The sequence below is a fragment of the Schistocerca piceifrons genome, chromosome 7 (assembly GCF_021461385.2).
Source record: "Schistocerca piceifrons isolate TAMUIC-IGC-003096 chromosome 7, iqSchPice1.1, whole genome shotgun sequence".
Lineage (NCBI taxonomy): Eukaryota > Metazoa > Arthropoda > Insecta > Orthoptera > Acrididae > Schistocerca > Schistocerca piceifrons.
The window spans coordinates 511,895,420-511,917,127 of NC_060144.1; the positions used below are offsets into that span (position 1 = coordinate 511,895,420).

At 40.6% G+C, this 21,708-nt stretch overlaps 1 protein-coding gene across 1 annotated transcript in view; it reads left to right on the forward strand.

Moving 5' to 3' along the window:
- LOC124804594 (histone-lysine N-methyltransferase ash1) overlaps positions 1 to 21,708 on the forward strand; it is a 341,957-nt gene that overhangs the window by 244,127 nt on the left and 76,122 nt on the right. The window contains exons 8-9 of the mRNA XM_047264785.1: positions 12,249 to 12,503; positions 17,467 to 19,431. Of these exons, the coding sequence (XP_047120741.1) occupies positions 12,249 to 12,503; positions 17,467 to 19,431 (2,220 nt within the window). The remainder of the gene's footprint in view (positions 1 to 12,248; positions 12,504 to 17,466; positions 19,432 to 21,708) is intronic.

Sequence of the window (21,708 nt, forward strand, 5' to 3'; positions counted from 1 at the left end):
ACAAGGCGGTGGCCTATGGCAGTCTTCTACACTATGCTAGATATAGCAGGTGTAAATGCTTTTGTTTTGTACCATGGGAAAGAAGATACTGATGATGTGACACGCAGAGAATTCCTCATTGAACTAGGTACACAACTCATAAGTGATTGTATGAAAAGAAGATTGGATTCTCCATTTTTGAGAAAAGATATCCGAAATTCCATTTGTGATATTCTAGGCATGACCCCCTCCAAGGCATCAGGAACATCCCAGGTTCACAGTGAAGCTGGTGCTACTAAATCGAAGAGGAAAAGATGCTCAGTGTGCCCATCTAAAAAAGACAGGAAAGCATCCCGGGCGTGTGCCAGATGTCGAACACCATTATGTTTGGAATGTTCCACTGCTTTATGTCCAAACTGTTTCGGTAGTCTGGATGAATGAAATAACTGAAATGGACTGGTGAAGATGCTGTATAATTGAAACCTAATATTTTGTCATAATTTCTGCTATTTTCAAAGATCACATAGTCATTTAGCTGAGAAATGTACTAAAATTTATCCAAAAGTTGTGCCTGCAGAAATTTTTATATTGATTTTGAACTTTTCTTCTGGCTTACTGTTGTGAAGCATAGTACATTTTGTGTTTAAACGTGAAGTTTCAGTTGTCTATCTTACTATTTGTAACTGATGTGCAGGACTTTCCAAAAGTATATTTTTCACATTTCGTATTTTATGCAGTTTATTGTCCTTTTTTGTAACATCTTTAAGGTATGACCATAAATGAGGAATGTGGTTTTAAAACATTAGTAACAAAACATTAATAAAAGTTTCATATTTAAATTTCATTTAAATGTGTTTTTTTTACCAAAATATACTCAAAACTTGGGTGGGTCCCGAGGACCCAGATGTACCTTATGTGTTACAATTTATAGGTGTACCAGTTACGGGTTAACATGCTCCTTCCTCATATCGCCTTGCAACGTTACTTGCTGAGTCGAGCAGGACACTAGTAATACTGTTCCCGAACATTAATTTACTTTTTTCCGCATTTAGGGCTAGCTGCCATCATCACACAAACTGGAAATTTTGTCTAAGTCGTCTCGTATGTTCCTACAGTGACTCAACTCCGACACCTTACCGTACACCACGGCATCATCAGCAAACGACTGCAGATGGCTGTCCACCCTGTCCGCCAAATCATTTATGTATATAGAAAACAACAGCGGTCCTAACACTTTTCCCTGGAGCACTTCTGACGATACCCTTGCCTCTGTTGAACATCCGCCGTCGGGGACAACATACTGGGCTCTACTATGTAAGAAGTCTTCGAGCCACTGACGTACCTGTGGATTTATTCCATATGCTAGTACCCCCGTTAACAGCCTGCAATGGGGCACCATGTCAGATGCTATCTGGAATCTGCCTGTTGCCCTTCATCCATATTTCTCAATATCATGTGAGAAAAGGGCAAGCTGAGTTTCGCACGAGCGATGCTTTCTTTCGTGGACATACGTTTTTTAGTCTCAAGAAAGTTTATTATATTCGAATTGAGACTATGTTCAACGATTCTTCAAAAAACTGAAGTTCGGAATATTGGTGTGTAATTTTCCCTTCTTATATACTGTAGTCACCTGCGCTTTTTTCCAGTCGCTTGGACTTTGTGCTGGACTGGGATTCAATCCGGACCTGGTGACTTCCTTGTTTTCAAATCTTTCAGTTGTTTCTCTACGCCGGGTATGCTTATTACTATGTCGTCCGTACAGGAGTCTGTCCGATGGTCAAATGACGGTATGTTTGTACGGCTCACCTGTGTGAACGATTTCTTAAACGTGAAATTTAAAACTTCGGCATTCGTTTTGCTTTCTCCAACTGCCACACCAGACTGGTCAACAAGACGGAAGTGTGCTTCTGATCTAACTCTGCCAAGAGGTAAGAGGACAGGGAGGGGGACACACAAGTCTAGGCCTAGTACTCCGCAGTAACTGTTGTGTTAGGTAGGTAGGCAACGGCGGTGGCGGCGATATTGATCCCGGCCGGCTGTGGACGGTCCAGCGCGGCGGCGGCCAGGTTCCGGCCTGACCAGTGGGCGCTCGGTCGCACCTGCCGCGCCGCGCCGCGCTGCGTTGCCGGTCCGCGGTAGCAGCGCAGGCAGCCGTCGCAACACGCGTCCTCACCGCGGAGTCGCAGAGGGAACGCCAGCGTCGCAGTTCCTATATCGTCCACGTTTTCGTTTTTATTCTCAGCTGTTTACTAACGCACAGACTGCCCAAAAGCTAAGCGTAATAATAATAATAATAATAATAATAATAATAATAACAACAAAACGGTAGCAAGTAGGACAAGTGACAGGACAAGGTAACACATACTCGCAGGAGATTTACTACTCATGTATTTGAGAAAATTCTCTTGAAGTCAAATCGTTGTATCCCTTCCCTACAGAGGCGCCAAAGAATTCGAAAGCACAAAACAACTTAAACAGAAATCGTTAGGCACAGATACGATACATGCCTTAGACCAAGACAGTACGGTTACTGCTAGGCTGGTAGCGACAGGTCATCCTCTCGTGAAGAGTTGCTTCAAGATTTGTCCATAGGCTGTCGATGCATCCCTGCACGCGGGTCTGGAAGAGTCGGTGGCGGCGGCTGCTGGCGTGCTACAGGGTGTCCCACGCACATTCTGAAGGCAGAGAGCTTTGCGCGGATACCAGTGTTTGTTGTACACTGAACCGCCAAAGAAACTGGTATAGGCATGCGTATTCAAATAGAGATATGTAAACAGGCAGAATATGACGCTGCGGTCGGCAACGCCTATGTAAGACAACACGTGTCTGGCGCAATTCTTAGATCGGTTACTGCAGCTACAATGGCAGGTTATCAAGATTTAAGGGAGTTTGAACATGGTGTTATAGTCTGCGCACGAACGATGGGACACAGCATCTCCGAAGTAGTGATGAAGTGGGGATTTACCCGTACGACCATTTCACGAGTGTACAATGGATATCAGGAATCCGGTAAAACATAAAATCTCCGACATCGCTGCGGCCGGAAAAAGACCCTGCAAGAACGGGACCAACGATGGCTGAAAAGAATCGTCCAACATAACAGAAGCAAATTGCAGCAGATTTCAAATGCTGTGCCATCAACAAGTGTCGGCGTGCGAACCAACGAAACATCATCGATATGGGCTTTCGGAGCCGGCCGCGGTTGCCAAGCGGTGCTAGGCGCTTCAGTCCCGAACCGCGCGACTGCTACGATCGCAGGTTCGAATCCTGCCTCGGGCATGGATGTGTGTGATGTCCTTAGGTTCTAAGTTCTAGGGGACTGATGACCTCGGATGTTAAGTCCCATAGTGCTCAGAGCCATTTTTTGGGCTGTCGGAGCTTAAGGCCCATTCATGTACCCTTGATGATTGCGCGACACAAAGCTTTACGCCTCGCCTGGACCCTTCAGCACCGGCATTGTACTGTTGATGACTGAAAACATGTTGCCTGGTCGGATGAGTCTCGTTTCAAATTGTATCGAGAGGATGGATGTGTACGGGTACGGAGACAACCTCATGAATCCATTGAACCTGCATGTCGGCATGAGACTGTTCAAGCTGGTGGAGGCTCTGTAATGGTGTTGGGCGTGTGAAGGTGGAGTGATATGGGACCCCTGATACGTCTAGATAAGGCTCTGACAGGTGACACGTACGAAAACATCCTGTCTGACCACTTGCATCCTTTCATGTCCGTTGTGCATTCCTACCGACTTGGGCAATTCCAGCAGAACAGTGCGACACCCTACATGTATAGAATTGCTACTCGGTGGCTCCAGAAACACTCTTCTGAGTTTAAGCACTTCTGCTGGTCACCAGACTCCCCACTGTGATTATTGACTATATCTGGAATGCCTTGCAACGTGCTGTTCAGAAGAGATCTCCACTTCCTCGTTCTGTTACGGCTTTATGGAGAGCCGTGAAGGATTCATGGTGTCAGTTATCTCCAGCACTACTTTAGATATTAGTCAACTCCATGCCACATCGTGTTGCTGCACTTCTGCATGCTCGCGGGCTCCCTGCACGATAGACAGGTACCAATTTCTTTGGCTCTTCAGTGTACTACTCTTTCACACTGAAAAGACTCTACAGTAGCGGATATCTGCAGTCACTCGCAGAAATATTTACTCCGTCAAGTGTGTCAGTGTTCTAATATGTTATGCAGGGTGAATATTATTGAAAGCGGCAAACTGCAGCGACGGATTCCTGACTGGAAATGGTAGAAAAAAAGGCCCTATGAAAATGTGTCTGCAAATGCACGGTGTGCGTGCAACGACAGAAAATCGTCCCGGAGCACAGTACAGAGATGCATCGCGTTCACGTCACAACAGATGTTCAAAGTGGCCTCGTGGAATTGCGAGTGATAGCCAGGAGCTTGTACTATGGTTCGTCTAAATATCCTGTAGAACCCGGTCCTCCAAATCTCGTGTAGACACAGTCCGCCGCCTCCCTGTACGTTCGTCTGTCTCAAAGGACCCGTGTCGCACAAACGCCCAGAAAGGGCTTTAAATGTTGCGTGGTGTGGTTGCTGTCTGTGAGTGTACTTGTTTTGGTATAGCCGTGCTGCCTCTCGACCGTTTCCGTCTGCTTGGCCGCACACAAACACCATCCTGGCTTGTTCCGATGTGAATATCGGACCATTCTGCTGTTTACAGCGCGCTGTGTCAATCACACAGCCTGCAACACACAAGGAACACACGGCACGTGGTCAGAGGAACTACCATTTGTCAGTGCCATCTGCCGTGGCGACGATGCATTTCCGGACACATCGTTATGGTTCATTTTTTCCTCCATTTCCAGTGAGTTGCGGCCCTGCATCGGGACACAAAGCATAGGGCTACAGATGGACAGATGCTAAATGAGACGCGTTTGGCGGTCAAGACAGCAATGCGTGATCCCTTCAGTGGCTGCCGTAGCAAGAGTAGCAGAAGTAATCCACAAAAACTACCGTCCAGTATTCTTGACAACGATTTGTTGTAGAATCTTGGTATATATTCTGAGCTCAAACACAGTGAGGTATCTTGAACAGAGTGTCTTCCTCAGTGCCAGCCAGCATGGATTCTGAACATGTTGATCATGTGAAACCAAACTCGCACTTTTCTCACATGACATACTGAAAGCTTTGTATCAACGGAGTCCGGTGGGTGTTGTATTTCTTGATTTCCGAAAATCATTGGACCCAGTACCACACCTACGCTTATTATCAAAGTACGGTCGTGAGTCACTGTTGGAATCGGCCAACTCATACAAAAACCTGGGTGTAACACTTTGTAAGGATACGAAATGGAATGATCACATAGGATCTGTTGTGGGTAAAGCAGGTAGTAGGCTTTGGTTCATTGGTAGAATACCAGATAAATACAGTCAATCCACAAAACATTGCTTATAAATCATTCGTGCGACCGGGTGTAGAATATTGCTAAAGTGTGTAGAACCCGTACCAAATAGGACTTACAGGTGACATCGAACGTATACAGAGAAGGGCAGCACGAATGATCACAGGTTTGTGTGATCCGTGGTCTAGTGTCACAGAGATACTGAATTAACTGAACTGGAAAACTCTTGAAGATAGACATAAACTATCCTGAGAAAGTCTATTAATAAAGTTTCAAGAACCGAGTTTAAATTATTACGCTAGGAATATGCTACAACCCCCTACGTATCGCCCACATAGGGATTGAGAGGATAAGGTTAGAATAATTACTGCACGCACAGAGGCATTCAAACCATCATTCTTCCCGCACTCCGTACGTGAATGGAACGGTAAGAAATCTTAACTAACTGGTACAATGGAACGTACCCTCTGCCCTGCACTTCATAATGGTTTGCCGGGTGCCCGCCTTTCGATCTCTCATGAGGTACTGATAATGTAGTTTACTCATCTCATACTTTCTCATAGTAGAGTATAAATGCTGAATGGTTCTCCCAGAAAAGAAGAGAATCAAAATATAATAAACGCAGTTTCTAATTTTTGAAGATGTTAGATACGATGACGTAAATTTTCTTTTGGCTGCGGGACTGGAGTCGGCAGATCATTATTTATCCTCTCGCGTTTGTATCCCACAACAAGAAGCTCTAATTCTTCCAGGCTCTAAATGCCGACCTAGTTCGATTCTGACGGTACTTATCTACCTACTGATAATTTGTGAAGAAATTCCCATTTCTGTGGACGTTCCTGACTCGATAGTGAAAACACTGGTGAGGAGGAACGGGTGCTGAGCATTAGCCGTCAAGTAGCGCGGCGCCTAGCAGTCACGGATGGCGCGACATCTGTGAAGTGACTAATACGTAGGTAAAGTCCGCCCCCGTCGGCCGTCCGCGTAGTTGGCCCGGCAGTGAGTCAGCGGGCAGTCGTCGGCTGCGTGGCGCCGCCGCTGATTAGCATCTCCCTCGCAGAGCCCCACGTGGGGCAGCCGCCGTCTACCCGCTGACGTTTATTACGAAAGGTGCCTCACGAATGTGCAGCTTAGCAGTGCCTTCTTCTCAACGTAAATCAACACCGTGGAAACAGTACTTTTCCCATCAAAGTGTTACCACCATTTATCTTGTAATCTACAAGGACTGTTAAGGGACTAAACCATTCATTATGCCGTACTAGGAGAGTTGAGAGAAGACATTGGTGCTGAGGCCTTGTTTTTCTGTCACAAGGCTGCCTAAAAGCACACTGCACGATCAGCTGGATACAGAGAATGCACGGAGTACCAGTGCCTAGCAGTGGAAAATACGCTGGAGTAATATCCGGAGTGATCTAAAGTGAAATGACTACTTAAAACTAATTGTGAAATTGAGACTCGTGGGAAAAATCACAAGGAAAAGTAATTCACTCACGAAAAATGTCTTACAAAGCAGTTGTTCGACCGTTTCTTTGTATTGCTACAGTCTCGGATACTTTATCAGGTTGGGTGAAAAGAAGAGGTAGAAAATATTCAGTGAAGAGCGGCACGGAGATGCTCTGCAAAACTCCAGTGGCAGACACTAGAAGAGATGTGTTGCGCATTAAATTCAGCCAGCCTGTTGAAATTCCGAGAATGTTCATTCGAAAAAGTGCCAGGCAGCGTTTTACTTCTTCCCACATATGCATCGCAAAATGGACACAATTAGTCAATCAGAATTAGAACTAATACAGAGGTTTAATGACACATTCTTCCCATCTGCTATTTACAAATGGAAAAGGGAAGGGGAGAAGAGAGATGGTACCAAAAACACTCTCCGTCGCAAACTAAGGTGGCTTGCAGGGTCTAGACGTAAAAGTAGTTTTAACAGGAGCATATAACAACTCATAGAAGGCCTACATTGAGTTCAGATTCTAACAACACTATGGAAGATATGCACCCATCTGATGATAATGTGATACCATAACTAGGCCCAGGCTGTGAGGGGCAAGTCTGACTTGATACTGCTTCATCTTCTGCCTACACATTATAGGGAGAAAATATTGGACAGTGCATTTGATAGTACACCAGCCTCTTTTCTATCAAAATTTACTTCTGTGAAAGCTCAGAGGGATTAAATGGTCATTAACACAGTGGACTCCCATTTCGAAAGAGAGGAACAGTAATCCCCGTGTAGTCATCCAGATTTAAGTTTTCCATAGTGTGCCTTAGTCCCTTGAAAGTGAATGCTAGGAGGTTTCTCTGAAAAGGCCGCAGCCTGCAGGGTGGCCGTAAGATCCTGCTGTCATACCAGAAAATCGTAACTTGGAAACCATTAGAGACACAGCGTTGTGGTTTATTTTAAACCATTTAGCAACTCTTAGATTCTTTTCTTTTTCTTCAGTTGTGCGAAAATTCCAATATGCGCCCCACCCATCACTTACAGAACATCAAAGCAATATTTGAGTTCCATCCATGTACAGGTCAGCACTGCAGCATCAACAGCTCTGATCTCATTGACTGGTGTTGTGTACACACAATCCTTGATATAACCCCACAAAACGAAATCTAATGGTATGACATCAGGAGAGCACAGAGCCATGTGTTGGGATCATCACGAGCTATCCACCTCTCAGAATGTGTGTCATTCAGCATATCCCACATGTTCTAACACCAATGTGGAGGTGCACCATCATGCTGGACAGTGATGGACGACTACACTCTTCGATCTGTCTAGCAGGAACTGTTTCAGTATGTCCAGCTAAACATTTCCGTTTATGGTATTCTCTCTGAAGAAACATGGGCCTGTCATGCATTAGGCCATACGAAACATGAAGCTTGTGGCTGTAACGGATGTGTGTTGTGCTGCTTTTTGAAGCCCATATCCTAATGTGGCAATCCACATGTCCCGAAATGTTGAATGTTGCTTCATACGAAAAGTGGGACTTTCAAGTCATCATTGTCAGTAAGTGTGGAGGCCACTATGGGGCATACGATTGAATACTGCAGAGGACGATTGTTAAGCTCCAATACTTGGACTGTTACAGCAAAAAGGCGTAACTGCTTATGTATCATTTTATGGACAGTTGATCTTGCTTCTTGCAGTTTTCACAATGCAAGACGAACTGACTTCTGGTCGCTGCCAATACGTTTGCTTGGGACACAAGGAGCCATTGCTTTCAGACAGCTCTTTGACACTGTCTGTCTCTTCAAATTTTTTTGAACCATCTCATTATCCTTGTTTCTGCAGTGGTGCCCTCCCATATGAACTCGATAATTCTGCAGTAGCATTGTTGCAGACTTGGACTCTGCACACCAGACGACACTTTGCAACCTTCTGGTTTGTCACCGTTTTGATGCACTTCAAGACAAATCTGCAACATAGAACAAAAAGAAAAACTGAGAGGTGCTAAACATTTTACAACAAACCACAGTTCTCTATCTCTAATAGTTACCAAGTTATGATTTTTTGAAATGATAGTGGGTCTTTATGGGCATCCATATTAGCTGGCCTGTTATTGTAAAATCCAAGTTTGTGCCCTATACCAAAGGTTACTTTTCAGAAATCGCTTCTGGTATTGAGACTGAACACAGCTCGTCTATGTGGCTTCCTCAAACACTGATTACTTAGTTAATGAGTTGAGCATATCTAAAAATATAGTGTGTGAGTAAAGACAATCTCTTGAAACTGATTGTGTGTATCACAAAATGAGTGTTTAATATAATTCAGTTTGCAGTGCCATCAGTACACAACATTGAACATGTCACAAATAGTGTTATTAAAAGAATACAGCTGTAAACAGAACCCGAAAATCAGTGAAACTGTGGAATGAAACTCTGATTATCATTTTTAACTCAGACAGATAAGAATTCATTTATAGAAACACAGCATATTATGAACATCCAGTAGATAATTTTGTGTGCTGTGATTACCTGGAGAAATAATTAGAAGGAAGGTCAGCGTTGGCCACAATTTTGATGGTTTACTGACAGCAAAATCAATTTTCGATCACATAATGATCTTCTTCAGTGGTGTAATGTACAAATTAAAGCTCATAGGCACTGGTGTCAAGTTATCACCAGTAACCAAACCTATGAAACGTTTTGCTGTCAATAAACCATCAAAATTACAGCCAACACTGACCTTCCTTTTAATTTAACATATATGGTCATTGTGCACACAGCACTCTATGGAGTTGCCAATCAATGGAGAAATAATGGCAAAAATTTTTGGGCTCAGGTGTTTGTCTGTTCACGCAGTGCACACTAGAAAGTTAAATATTATTGAATAGGTGTGTTTGTTTAATCAGTGAAGATGTTTAATGTCAGAAGTGGCTTAATTGTGTGCTGTTGCCCAGAACATAGCACAGAATTCACATACAGCAATTACATTTTCTTGTGGATAATGATTTCTTGATGAAAACTGAATGTGCTGAGCAAATTCAATTACGTTAAAGAGAACCAAGTACCTGCAATTCTAAGTACCTACTTTGGGCATCATTATATGATCTCTCTTTCATGTTTAGGCAGATAAGATAGAGAGCTTGTTGTGCAGGTGGGAGATATAACCACAGCTCCCACTAATAGGCAAACACAAAATTAATGAATGAAACATACTCAGATATAATTTTACAGCATTATGAAACTGCCAGGACACCTGAGTGCATCAGAGTACTTGATTCTGTAACACAGGGAGATGCATTAGCCCCAAATTGAATCTGCCTCACGGATTCACCATGGGAGGTGGTTTTTAGACAGTTTTCCACATTGACCTAGGTAAATATGGGACTAATTCACGTGTTTCACACCAGATACACAATGCATAAACAATATCACACTTGACCACACTTTAAAAAACAATATCATGTTTCACCATGCACTAGACACAGATTGTAGGGGTACATGGATTCCTCCCAGGGTGGAAGTGGGGGGGGGGGGGGGGGGGTTGATCGCAGTAGCTTAAATATGCCTGTGGGAGTGTTGATCTGATTGTAATAACAGGCTTTATACAGGTATGGTTGGTTCTCCACAAAATAGGTGAAGTAACGTACTATTTCTGACTCAACAATAGCAGGATAAAGGGCACCCAAAGGGTAGGTTTCAGTGAACTGTTGATTACAAACTTATTTTCAGTCAAGTATCAGAGTTCGAATATGTTCACTTAAAGAATATCTGCTTCGTTTTCAATGTACCCATATGCTGCATTTTCAGTGTACCCACTTTAGTGTAATTGTGCCAAAATATAGTTGGCGTTCCTGAATAGGAGACAAGTAAAAGATACCAACTGCTGGAAAGGTTTGGGAAGTATTAATTCTTCTCATACAAAGAGATATAGAAATTTAATATAAATGATTGTATATTCATTGCAAAATAATGTATTTTTTGCATCGTTAAAGCTCACATTCCTCAGTAAGAAGAAATACTGTCTGTTTGTACCTATTTTATTAGAGTTTCAGTTCACAAGCATCATACAAGTTACTCTCTAATAAAGTTGCAGTTACTATGAGCTGTTTTTTTCTTGCACATTGTTGAAAGCCAATTAGAAAAAAACTGATAAAATTGCTGAAGAGAAAGCTAATGTATAATATCATCCATCACTGTAAACCCTATGATGTACTAGCTTTATGGGAAACAACAGTTTTCAATGAAGTGAAACAAATCCATGCTTCACTGATGTGTATCTCAACTAGCTGATATTTGTAAGACGTTATAGCGGTTCTGCTGCCACCCCCCCCCCCCCTTCTCTCTCTCTCTCTCTCTCTCTCTCTCTCTCTCTCTCTCTCTCTCTCTCTCTCCCTCCCCCCTCTCCCCCCCCCCCTCCCTCCTCTCCCTCCTCCTCCCCTTCCCACTGTCGACGTACTGCATTGCTACACTGTCTGAAAAATGGGGTACATTTAATATGGCCAATGTGCACTATTGTTTAACTTTCCATAAGCCTCATTAATAGTTAGCGGGTGAACATCCACATACTGCTACAATAAATATACTGTTGTACATCTACGAGCAGTAAAAGCCTAACCGCACAGTTCACAGTCTGTAGCATGAATTAAACGATCACTGTCATTGCTTTAACACACTGCCTATTGGTGTAATGCCTATTTCACTGTTAAGTTGATGCTTTGTTGACATTCCAACCAACACAGGTTCCTTGTCTAAAACTTGGTCGTGGACTGACTGACTCGTGACCAAAAATCTAGCCATCACAATAATAGGTGCTGAAACTACACATTATTCTAAGTTTAATTTACAGAAATTACAATTAAAAATTAACTCATTAAATTAACTGACTACATCGAAAAATTGGTTCTTTTTAACAGTTTCTTCTACTACAAGGATTAAGCCAAATTATTTGTTTCAATCATGAAATTAACAAATGTAGTTATGTAAACAATACTCTTGACAAAACTGTTAATTACTTTGGAATTCATAAAGGATTGGTTTTGCTAACATGTTTTCGAATAGAGCCAAATAGATCCTTTAAGAATGCTATTGTTTCGTCTCCCAAATGTTTATAATTAGTACAGAATTTATATTTGTTTGTATGACAACAATAGAATTTAAGTTACAAAACAATTACTGATTTCACCCTATAACAAAAGATGCTAACTAGGAATAGTTGAAATAAATTGGAAAATCAATAACATACATAAAACTTAGCACAAAATTAAAACTGAGGGCCAACCTTTCTCTTTTATGAAAGTGGAAAAAGAAATTTTAAGGAGGTAAATGGCAAAACAAGAGGGGAAGTAAAAATATTCCAGCTTCCTTTGTCACAATGTCAGTTGATACATGTAGCAATACTTGAAGTGCTACACTTCTCTTGCAACTTTACACATTTTATTTTTGTTTCTTGTTGTTGCAGGTTTCGGCCGTAGGTGGCCGCACAGCAGCGCTATACAGTATGCGTGTACCTGCCTCACCGAGCCTGTACCCTTGTGCTGGAGGTGGCAGTGGACGTGGGAGGGGTGTCCATACACCCCGCAGCAACACTGACACTGATGATGATGAGTCAGATAGTGATGAGGATGGAGAGGTAGCAGAGATCTCACAACTAGCTCAGGAGCTGGGTCATATTGAGGTCCAGTCTGAGACCCTGCCTATAACAGAGCATCTAGAGGTATGAACAGCTGAATATGCTGGGCCCTGTAATAACCTAAAGGAATTTCTGATTCCTTTTGACTAATCATTTTCATACTACCTTTCACTTTTCTTCTATTAATATTGTTGTATGGTATATCTTATTCATGAAGACCAATGGTGCAATGACAGCCTAAGCCTTTCAGAGACCTGTGGTGATGAAACTAAACATGGTCTCCAGTCTGTTTAGAAATTGATATATGTGCTGCACATTTTGTAAAATATGAATAATATAGATGTCATGATTGATAAAGAAATCAAATATTTATAATGTATGTATTCTACATACTAGTAATTGTAGTGCACATACTTAAAGATGTATGTGAGAAAATATGAATCAGCATTTAGCGCAGTTACCATCAGGCAGTGCAAAGGAATAATAATGAATATAATAAGAAAATTATTTTTTATTTTATATATTTGGAAACAAACCTTTTACAATTATAATGTCAGTTAGCTTCGTAATCATAGTACGAGATAGTATTTATTATTGATGTTATTATAGTACATGTTTTGGTGTCTTTATTTTACCGAAACTCTCTATAAAATCATTCAAATGTATTTTATGTGACACTTTACTTTCAGTTAGTAAAATGTACAGTTTAGCTAGCTATTCTTAATTCATTCTTTAGCATTTTGTGACTGAGACACAAATAGCCAAGAAGTATTGGATTATAAGTGATGTACAGGGTAATGATTCAGTGAAGTCCCATTTAATTATAAATTGAAGGATTTCTTGGGCTGTCTGCCTAGCAACAACATCTACAATTATATTCATTGCACATAGATTATTTCTTGCACCACCTGTTCTTTATCAAACTCATCGTAAATTTCTACCAGATTGTCCAGTGCTACAGCCAGAGCATTATTGGAAGCTTCAAGCATAAATTTTGTTTCAACAGTTTGGAAAATTTTGATGATATCTTTAATGATCATGTATTGTTGTGAGAACTCTTGTGGAAATCATTCTATGCATTCAAACACCGATCAACAAACTTTTTGTTGAATTGATAATCCAGTGTCATGAGCTAGTTTACCTGACGTTGTTTTATCTACCCTCCTTCTTCCTTGTTGATCATTGTTAATGTTCATATCATAGTATTTTTTAGTGCCAAAAGTAACAGCATTGTCTATAATTATAGTTCTTTTCATCACAAAAATCTCATTCGTGGTTTTTAATTTGGTGAGTCCTTTATCCAAAGTATTATGTGAAGACTATATATATATTCTTCAGCTAAATTGACTTCTCCACTGTCATGTGCCAAAAGTTGATGTTGGTCAAAAAGATAAAATGCAGTTATATGTGAAGGAGCAAGCTTGCTACAGATCTAGTATCAAGATTTGCCTTGAATAACACTTGCATATCTTCGAAAGTGCTCACAGTTGCTTCCACATTTTCTTTTTATGACTTTAACAGAAATGTAATGCGTACTCCAGTGGATATCAAACAGTTGTTTCAAACGTTTTTATTTCTCTCTAAGTAATTCTCATCTGTATGTAGATGATGAGGAGATTGAAATAACCTCTTTATGAGTGCAAAACAGATGATGCCAAAGGGAATATATGAGAATTCACAAACTCCACAAAGATTTAAGGAATGATTTGCACAGGGACTGAAAATGGTTTTTGGATTGACTTCTTGAATTTTTCATAATACTCCTCCATGCACATCTGAGATTGGCACAGTGTTATCATACCCTTGAGCCATGCATAGCACAATATCAGCCCGTCTTTTTCTGGGTGCTGTTGAATATATTTTGACATATCCTCTGCAGTCTTTCCTGACATAAAAAACTAACAAGGATTTTGGAACTTCCACAATTTTGTCTTCTTTATGGACATATCAATATTTCATTCATTTGGTCAGTTCTTCTTTCATTGGGAGTGCTGTCAAAAATTATTCCGTAATATTTATTTTTTATATCTGCAATAATTTTTTCCTAAATGTATTCACCTAAAATAAAATTAAATTCATTTTGTATCCCTTTTGACCAATAATAAGATACTCTCTTTGATTCACCAACAGGCTCCTCCAGCTGTAATACTAAGATTTTGTCATCAATTGCACTAGTTTTAAGAAAATTTCTGTTTCCCAAAGAAATGTCTTTACCGTCACCACAGGAATCAAGCTTTCGCTGGACTAAAAATAGTGCAATATCTAAACAGTGATGTAAAATGTTCCTCAATTCCATGATCTCATCGAGAACAATCTTCTGATTATGTTTGTCAGAGCCTTTTCTTAAGTTTCAAGCCCATACAGAGTGTTCTGCATTTTTCAAAATTTGATAGATGTTCAGGTGATGATTCATGTTTTGGTATGTTAGGATTCAATTTTCACCACTGACAGAAGTGAGGAATAATTTTTTTTTTGGATACTGCTCTCAGAGGCAAATAATCGGCAGCAAAAACAGTACAGTTTCTTTGTTCATGACGAGTACAACATCCATTTCGTTAAATGTTTCGTCTTGTTCAAACGTGAGTAAATCCACGAAAAACTAAAGTGTCAATGGGTTCGTGTAGTGTGTTCACCTTGTCTTTTTATAGATACCTTGTTTTGATATACTTCATAAACCCTTTCAGTAATCACAGTTGTGATATCCTCTATAGCAGGTACTGGCCAGTGTACAGTATCACTGGATGAAGAGGAGTCTAAGTTAGATGCATCAGAAGTATTTTCATTCTCACTAATTTTCTCATCATTACTGTCTTTATCATCTGTTTTTCAGTGTCACGCAAAAGTTTTCATTAAAATCACAAACAGTAGGTATATCATCTGAGTCTCAACATAAAAATTGTGTGTACACTGGAACCAGATTCAACACTTTGATTACCCTTTTCTTCGTCATCTTTATTTTCTCCATGAGTCGAAAGGTATTTGGATAAAGATACAGTGACTAATTTGGCCTTGTGAGACTTTGCTTTTCATAACTTTCTTTCATGGGAGCTAGATGGATGAAATCTTTTTTAAAAAAATTGAAAGATTATTTCGGTGCAGATCATGGCCTACATATCCATAACAGTAATTTTTTCTGTTTATGTAGTCTTTGGGCTCGAGAGAGTAGATAAGTACTATCATGATCCATTTTCAAATGAATGTTGTGTATAGGGTTTATATTGCAGCTGACAATAAAGCCAATTTTTTCAGTGGATGAAAAGATTATTTTACTATTTGATAAACCATCATTTGTTTGTTATACATCATGATTCTGCAATTTACTGTGTACTGGGAAACAACGTCGTGTAAGAATCTATTGTTTGCAAAGGATTATAGAACTTTTAAGTTTCCAGGCATTTCTGATCCTGATAGTATCTATTAAAAAATTTCAACATGATAGTAATCTAAATAGAAATGCAAGTATTTACATTTTGAGCTCTTCTTAGGTATATGATAAAACAGTTACCATTTAAACTAGCGTAAGACGCCACAATAAAAATCAAAGAAAATTTACATTAATTATGTACTACTTCTAATCAAGATTTATGAAGAATGAGATGGAGTTAACAGGATAGTCAAGGTGTTCTGGAGAGCATGCACAAGTGGACAGTTTTGAGTTTTTCCCATTCTGATGGGTATCCCCGAGAGTTTCAGATGGAAGTTAAAGGGAAGTCCTACATCAGCTAATGTATTCATTTGGTCTCCAAAAAATTTTTAAGTTACGAGGGCCACTCCAAAAGAAATGCACAATTCTTTTTTTTTAATTTTATTTTTTTAAATCCCTCTCTTATTCTACATGTTTGAAAGTTTTACAGTGTCTAGATACACCCTTTAGGGACAATATTTTCATTTCTCCACATAATTTCCATCCCTCTCAACTGCCTTACGCCATCTTGGAACCAGCGCCTGTATACCCACACGGTAAAATTCTGGACCAACCTGTTTTCATTGTCTGATGAATCTCCTTTGGGGTGACACCTTCTCCTGTCAAGAATTCAATGACTGCACGTTGCTTAAATTACATTGACCGACCGTCTGCACAGTGTTCCGTACTTCACACTGTAACAACACAACCGTTCAATGCCAAGGCTACCTGCCAAGTGGAGCTGTAGAGAAGAGCTTACAGAACAAGCCAGTACCTGCTGTGTACCAATGCTGCCAACTGTTGAAGAGCTGCAAAGGTGGAGGCATTACTTTTCAGTCAACCCTCGTATTCTGCGTACATATGAGTCCTCGAACTCCAAATTGCCTCTTATTTACTGAGCATATTTTGGCCTCATTTGGGATTTGATTAAAAATGGGGCTGTCCCTGGGCCCTCCCTAGGACCAAAGGCCACCAGGCAGACGGGGGGGGGGGGGGGGGGGGGGCGGGGTTGCATCCCCTCCGGTGCAATGATTAAGACACTAGACTCTCATTCAGGAGGATATCAGTTCAAATTCTCTTTCAGCCTTCTAGGCATAGATTTTCACAGTTGCCATAAATTGTTTAATACAAAAGCTGGGGTGATTCCTATGAACAGAAAACAGCCGTTTCCCTTCCCCATTATTAGTTTATGCTCCATCTCTTAATGGCGTCATTATCAATTGTTTATTTAAACCCAGAACTCCTCCACTTCTTTATTCAGGAAGTATTATTTTTGTTTTGTTTGTAGGTGTCGTAAGTTTAAACCCATTTCCTTTCTTATGTTTAAGCCTTATTCTCATTTCCAACAGAAATTTATAAAAGTTATTGTCAGTGTTGTCTATTAGCTTTTAACCATATTCACAAGAGCTCTCAAAAATAATTAATTGTGACAATTTTGCATTGGTAATCTGTCTGCAGGTTAGTGTGCTACATGTATACGTGCTCCAGAAACACAGGTATCATCACGCTGATATAGTGTAAACTGCTTGAATACTTTATTTCCAGCTTTCTTGTTGAATTTGCTGATGACTTTCTTAAAAATATTATTTATACACTGTATTTGTTGTCACCAACAGTGAAAATAACACAGTTTCTTATTTCTAGGAAATCAACCAGGAGGACTTGGCAGCTATTCTTCCAGATGTTGTAACAATAGACAACCATGAAGATGAAGCAGGACCTCCTTTTGATGGTTTTGAAGATGTCAGTTCAGAAAGTGGGAAAGTGTCTGCAGCAGTTGCACAGCAACGAGCAACCACAGGAGCTGAATCCAGTAGTGATGTAGAACTACCAGAACAAGTTGTGAGTGATGCAATTAAGAGGATAAATATAGACAGTGAAGAGGCTACTCCAGCCATGACGAGGAGTGCTACAGCTGCAAAAAGTGGAGAGGCAACTGAAGAACCAGCTAACATCCCAGATGGAGCTGCACCATCTTCATCTGTTGGTGGATATTCTTCATCATTGCTTCAGCAGTTTGTTGAGAAGACAGAGATACTTTCATCACAGGCAGCTACTGTAACTTCAGTACAGGATACAAACAAGACAGCTACTCAGAGAGATGTTCCACACAGGCGAAAAAGGGGCCGACCCCCAAAAGTCATCAGACCACCTCAACCAGCTGCCGAGTCGACAAATCGGCCTGAATGCCCTACGGCACCCAGCAAACTGGTGCCAGAACTGGAAGCTTACATGCGTTTAGACTGTTCGGTGTCTAATGTTTCTCCAGACAGTGGAATCCAATCTGTGGCCGGCTCACCAGTTCACCAGTCTTGTTCACCTTCTTCCCATACGGCAGTTCATTCTCCTGCACCGAACACACAGAAGACCTCTTCACCTCTGCCAAGTCCAGCACGGGATACTGCCACTCCACCTCCTGCATTGTTTTCTGGTAGGCGGAAGAAAGGACCTGTGAAACGTGGTCCTGGAAGGCCAGCTAAGAACACTAAGTGCATACGCCGTCCACGAACTGAGCGTAGGGGTCCGGGCAGACCAAAACTGAGGAAGAATGTCAAGGTCGCAAGGAAGAGGCCAGTGCAAAACCATGTATCATTTCACAGTGCTTCAGCTGTAGTGACTGCTAGTGGTACTGACAGTGGTGACGAAATTCCTCCTACTCCATCACCTGTTCCTGTGGCTCCCATAAAACGAGGACCTGGAAGACCTAAAAAGGCCCCTCCTGTGTTGGAGCCCAATCTTCCACTACCTACTATGGACAGAAAAACTTCGAAGGAGGCTGAAAGTAGGAGCCCAGTGAAGAGAAAGGCTGCAAATCAAGGCAAGGCTAGTGAGGATTCACCTGTAGGAAAACTACAGAGGAATGACAATAGTGGTGAAGTGAATGTGAAACAGAAAGGTTGTGCTACTTTTAGTGATGTAAATGTGAGAGTAAGCAGGAGATCTGAACTCTCTCTTCAGACTGAGTCTACTGAAGTTAAGAGGTTTCCTGTTAAATCTTCTAGAGTGAGACTGAGAGAAAACAGCCAGAAGAAGGCTGAAACTGTTGTGCGTTCTAAAGTTACTGTTGAGGAAAGACGTAGGAAAGGTAGAAGGAGGCACGATATGTCTCAGAGTAAAATTCCAGAAACTGAGAGACGACTGGGAGTACGTGGCCCCAGGCAAAGACATATTGCAAATTCAGGGACACTTTCAGCTTCTAACTCTCATTCAATTACAGTGCAGAAACTAGTGAAGCCTAGACAGTTACCAAGGGTACATTCTTTTCCTCCTGGAATATCACATCACAAACACAAAAAACGAAAGAAAAAGCTAGGACTGGTGAAACCGGAGAGACGTGTCGTGGATCCTGCATTTCTGTTAGAAGTGGAAAAATTGATACAAGATTTTAATCGCTTTTGTATTATTGCCAGGGGAGGTTCTGTCTCGGGGAATTTGAGGGCAGGCGAATTAGCTCTACCATCAATATTTAGGGTTAAGAGAATCATTAAGAAGCGGAAAGGTAGTGAAAAATCAAGAAGTAGTGATAAAGAGTCTGGTGCTGAGGGAGATGGAGGGAAGGAAAAGTGCCGTCAAAGAAGAATAAAGAAGAATGCTGTTGAAGTACCGAAGGTAAGACTAAGATTTATCGGTTCAGGTTGCACTCTTTTTGTGTCTTAAACTCACCCAAATAAAAATGGTAACAACTTTCTCTGTTCATGCTGTGAGAAAACATTATTTTATAATTATCAATTAGTATCAATCGAATTGCATGGCATGGAATGGGCACACTGCTGGATTGACAATACAATGATTCTTTTAGTCACTTGGGTGTGTGTGTTTTGGAGGGGGGAGGGGACTAGGGGCTAGAACTGAAGGTGCTATGGTGTTTGCTTACCACAGTTCCTATCCGCTTCCAAGACCATTGTCGTATACAGTTGGTAGGATTATTGATGAATAATACATTTGTTCTAGTGACATACAAGCCATCAGTATATACACTTGGTGTTATAACCACTGTGATTAAAGATTATGAACTTTGGATTTCAGCCACTGTTGATCTTTCCATTGGATCTTCAGCCTACCCACTCTTTGGAAGCCACTTGGCTGCTATTGCTCTTGATAAATGTGGGTCACTCATCCTTTATGCATGAAATTTTCACCTCCGGTGATTTTGTGTGATTCTTTAACTTAGGCTGTAGATGGTGAGAGTTAGGCTATATCTCCCCATGTTGCTTCAATAATCAATTGAAGAAACCTCGTTTCTGGGGTTGGGTTCTACTTCTGTTTCTTGCCAGTAAGGACTCATGTTGCAGCATCATAGTTGCTTCCTGTTACCGCCTTTGTCTTGTAAAATTCCAGTATTGTGTCCTTCATCACTTAGTATTTTAGGGTTATAATTGTTTTACAGCATATTCAGTTTTATGTTTAATATCAGTTTACTCAAAATGTGAGTGTATACAGCCAAGGAAGATACATGTGCCAACCTGTTTAATAGATAGTTATTAACAGCTGACTTGGAGGTAGCTGTAGTGGTATGTACCTAAGAAGGCAGGCAGGCAGTGGCAAGAACAAGTGCACCACATGACAGTTCAGCCAGTAGTCTACCACATTTGTCTATAGCATGCACTTCAGGATGCGCATAGGCCATTTAGCATTGAACTTTCATGTTAGTTTATGTATAGTGAAGGTACTTAGTCACAGTAGTGTTCATTATGGGTGGCATAAAGTGAACATGATAAGTAGTACATTAAGGAGTGACCGCAACCAGTTTTCCAAGCATATAAACTGTTCTAGGATGAGCCAGAAGCAGAAACACTGGTCCAACCTGGCACTTACTACAGTAGTGCCAGTTACCAGGGTAGGAAACAGCTGTAGCATGTGTCAGGAGACTGACAATGCCCCAAAGTGTTTTACATACTTCTCTGCACACAACCACCTTCTTGTTTGCACATCACTATAGCAGTAAGACAAATTTGAATGTTATAATAAGAGTTTTCTTCAGTAGCTGTGATTACACAGAGCTGACTTCTCAGTATTCTGTCAAAAGCTTTAACACGATCAACAAACATAATATAGCAGTTGCAGTTTCATTCTGTCTTTTTGTTGATGATGTGTTTCATAACAAAAACTTAATAAACACAAGAATTACCATTACAGGACATAATCTGTTCTTCAGGCAAAATAATATCTGTTATTCGTTAGGGTTGGCAGTGAGGATCTTCATGTGAAGCTTATGTCCAGAGTTTATGCGGCTAATTACTCCTTCCTTGTATATGGGAACTACTTCAGCTTCTTTCTTCACTTACTTGCTAGTTTAGAATATGCATCATTAAGATAGCAGAACATCATATCTCAAAAAACACATATTTTACAGGAAACTAAAATAACATTATAATATGTAAAAGTTTTAATTGATGCAAGTCATGCTAGTTTAAAGAGACACCGAGTCATAAACTAAAGTAACAATATCTGTTGCACACATTATTTGGCAATTTTTATGGTGTTAGTGACCTTATTTAGTGATATACAAGGTGTTGCAACCAAATCATTGTTAAAACACAAGAAGTTAAAGAGTTTTTGCACTCATATAATTTTTAATGTTACTAACAGAACTGAGCATACAGACACATAACATGAATTAAATATGAATTTAAAGTCTTCTCACACAAAAATAAAAGTTAATTTTGTGTTTTCCCTACTGTTTACTTGACATTATGTGTAAATGAGGCATCCATAAAAAAGATTATAATCTTTTGGAATAACTGATTTTAGAGATGTTAAATCATGATACTTTAGTGCAGAAATTGTAGATGGTTCTATGTACAGATGTTCTTATATTACTGGTCACTGTAATAGGTCATCTCAGAAGTAATTCCTAACATCTTCAAAATCCAGTTTATATTTGGT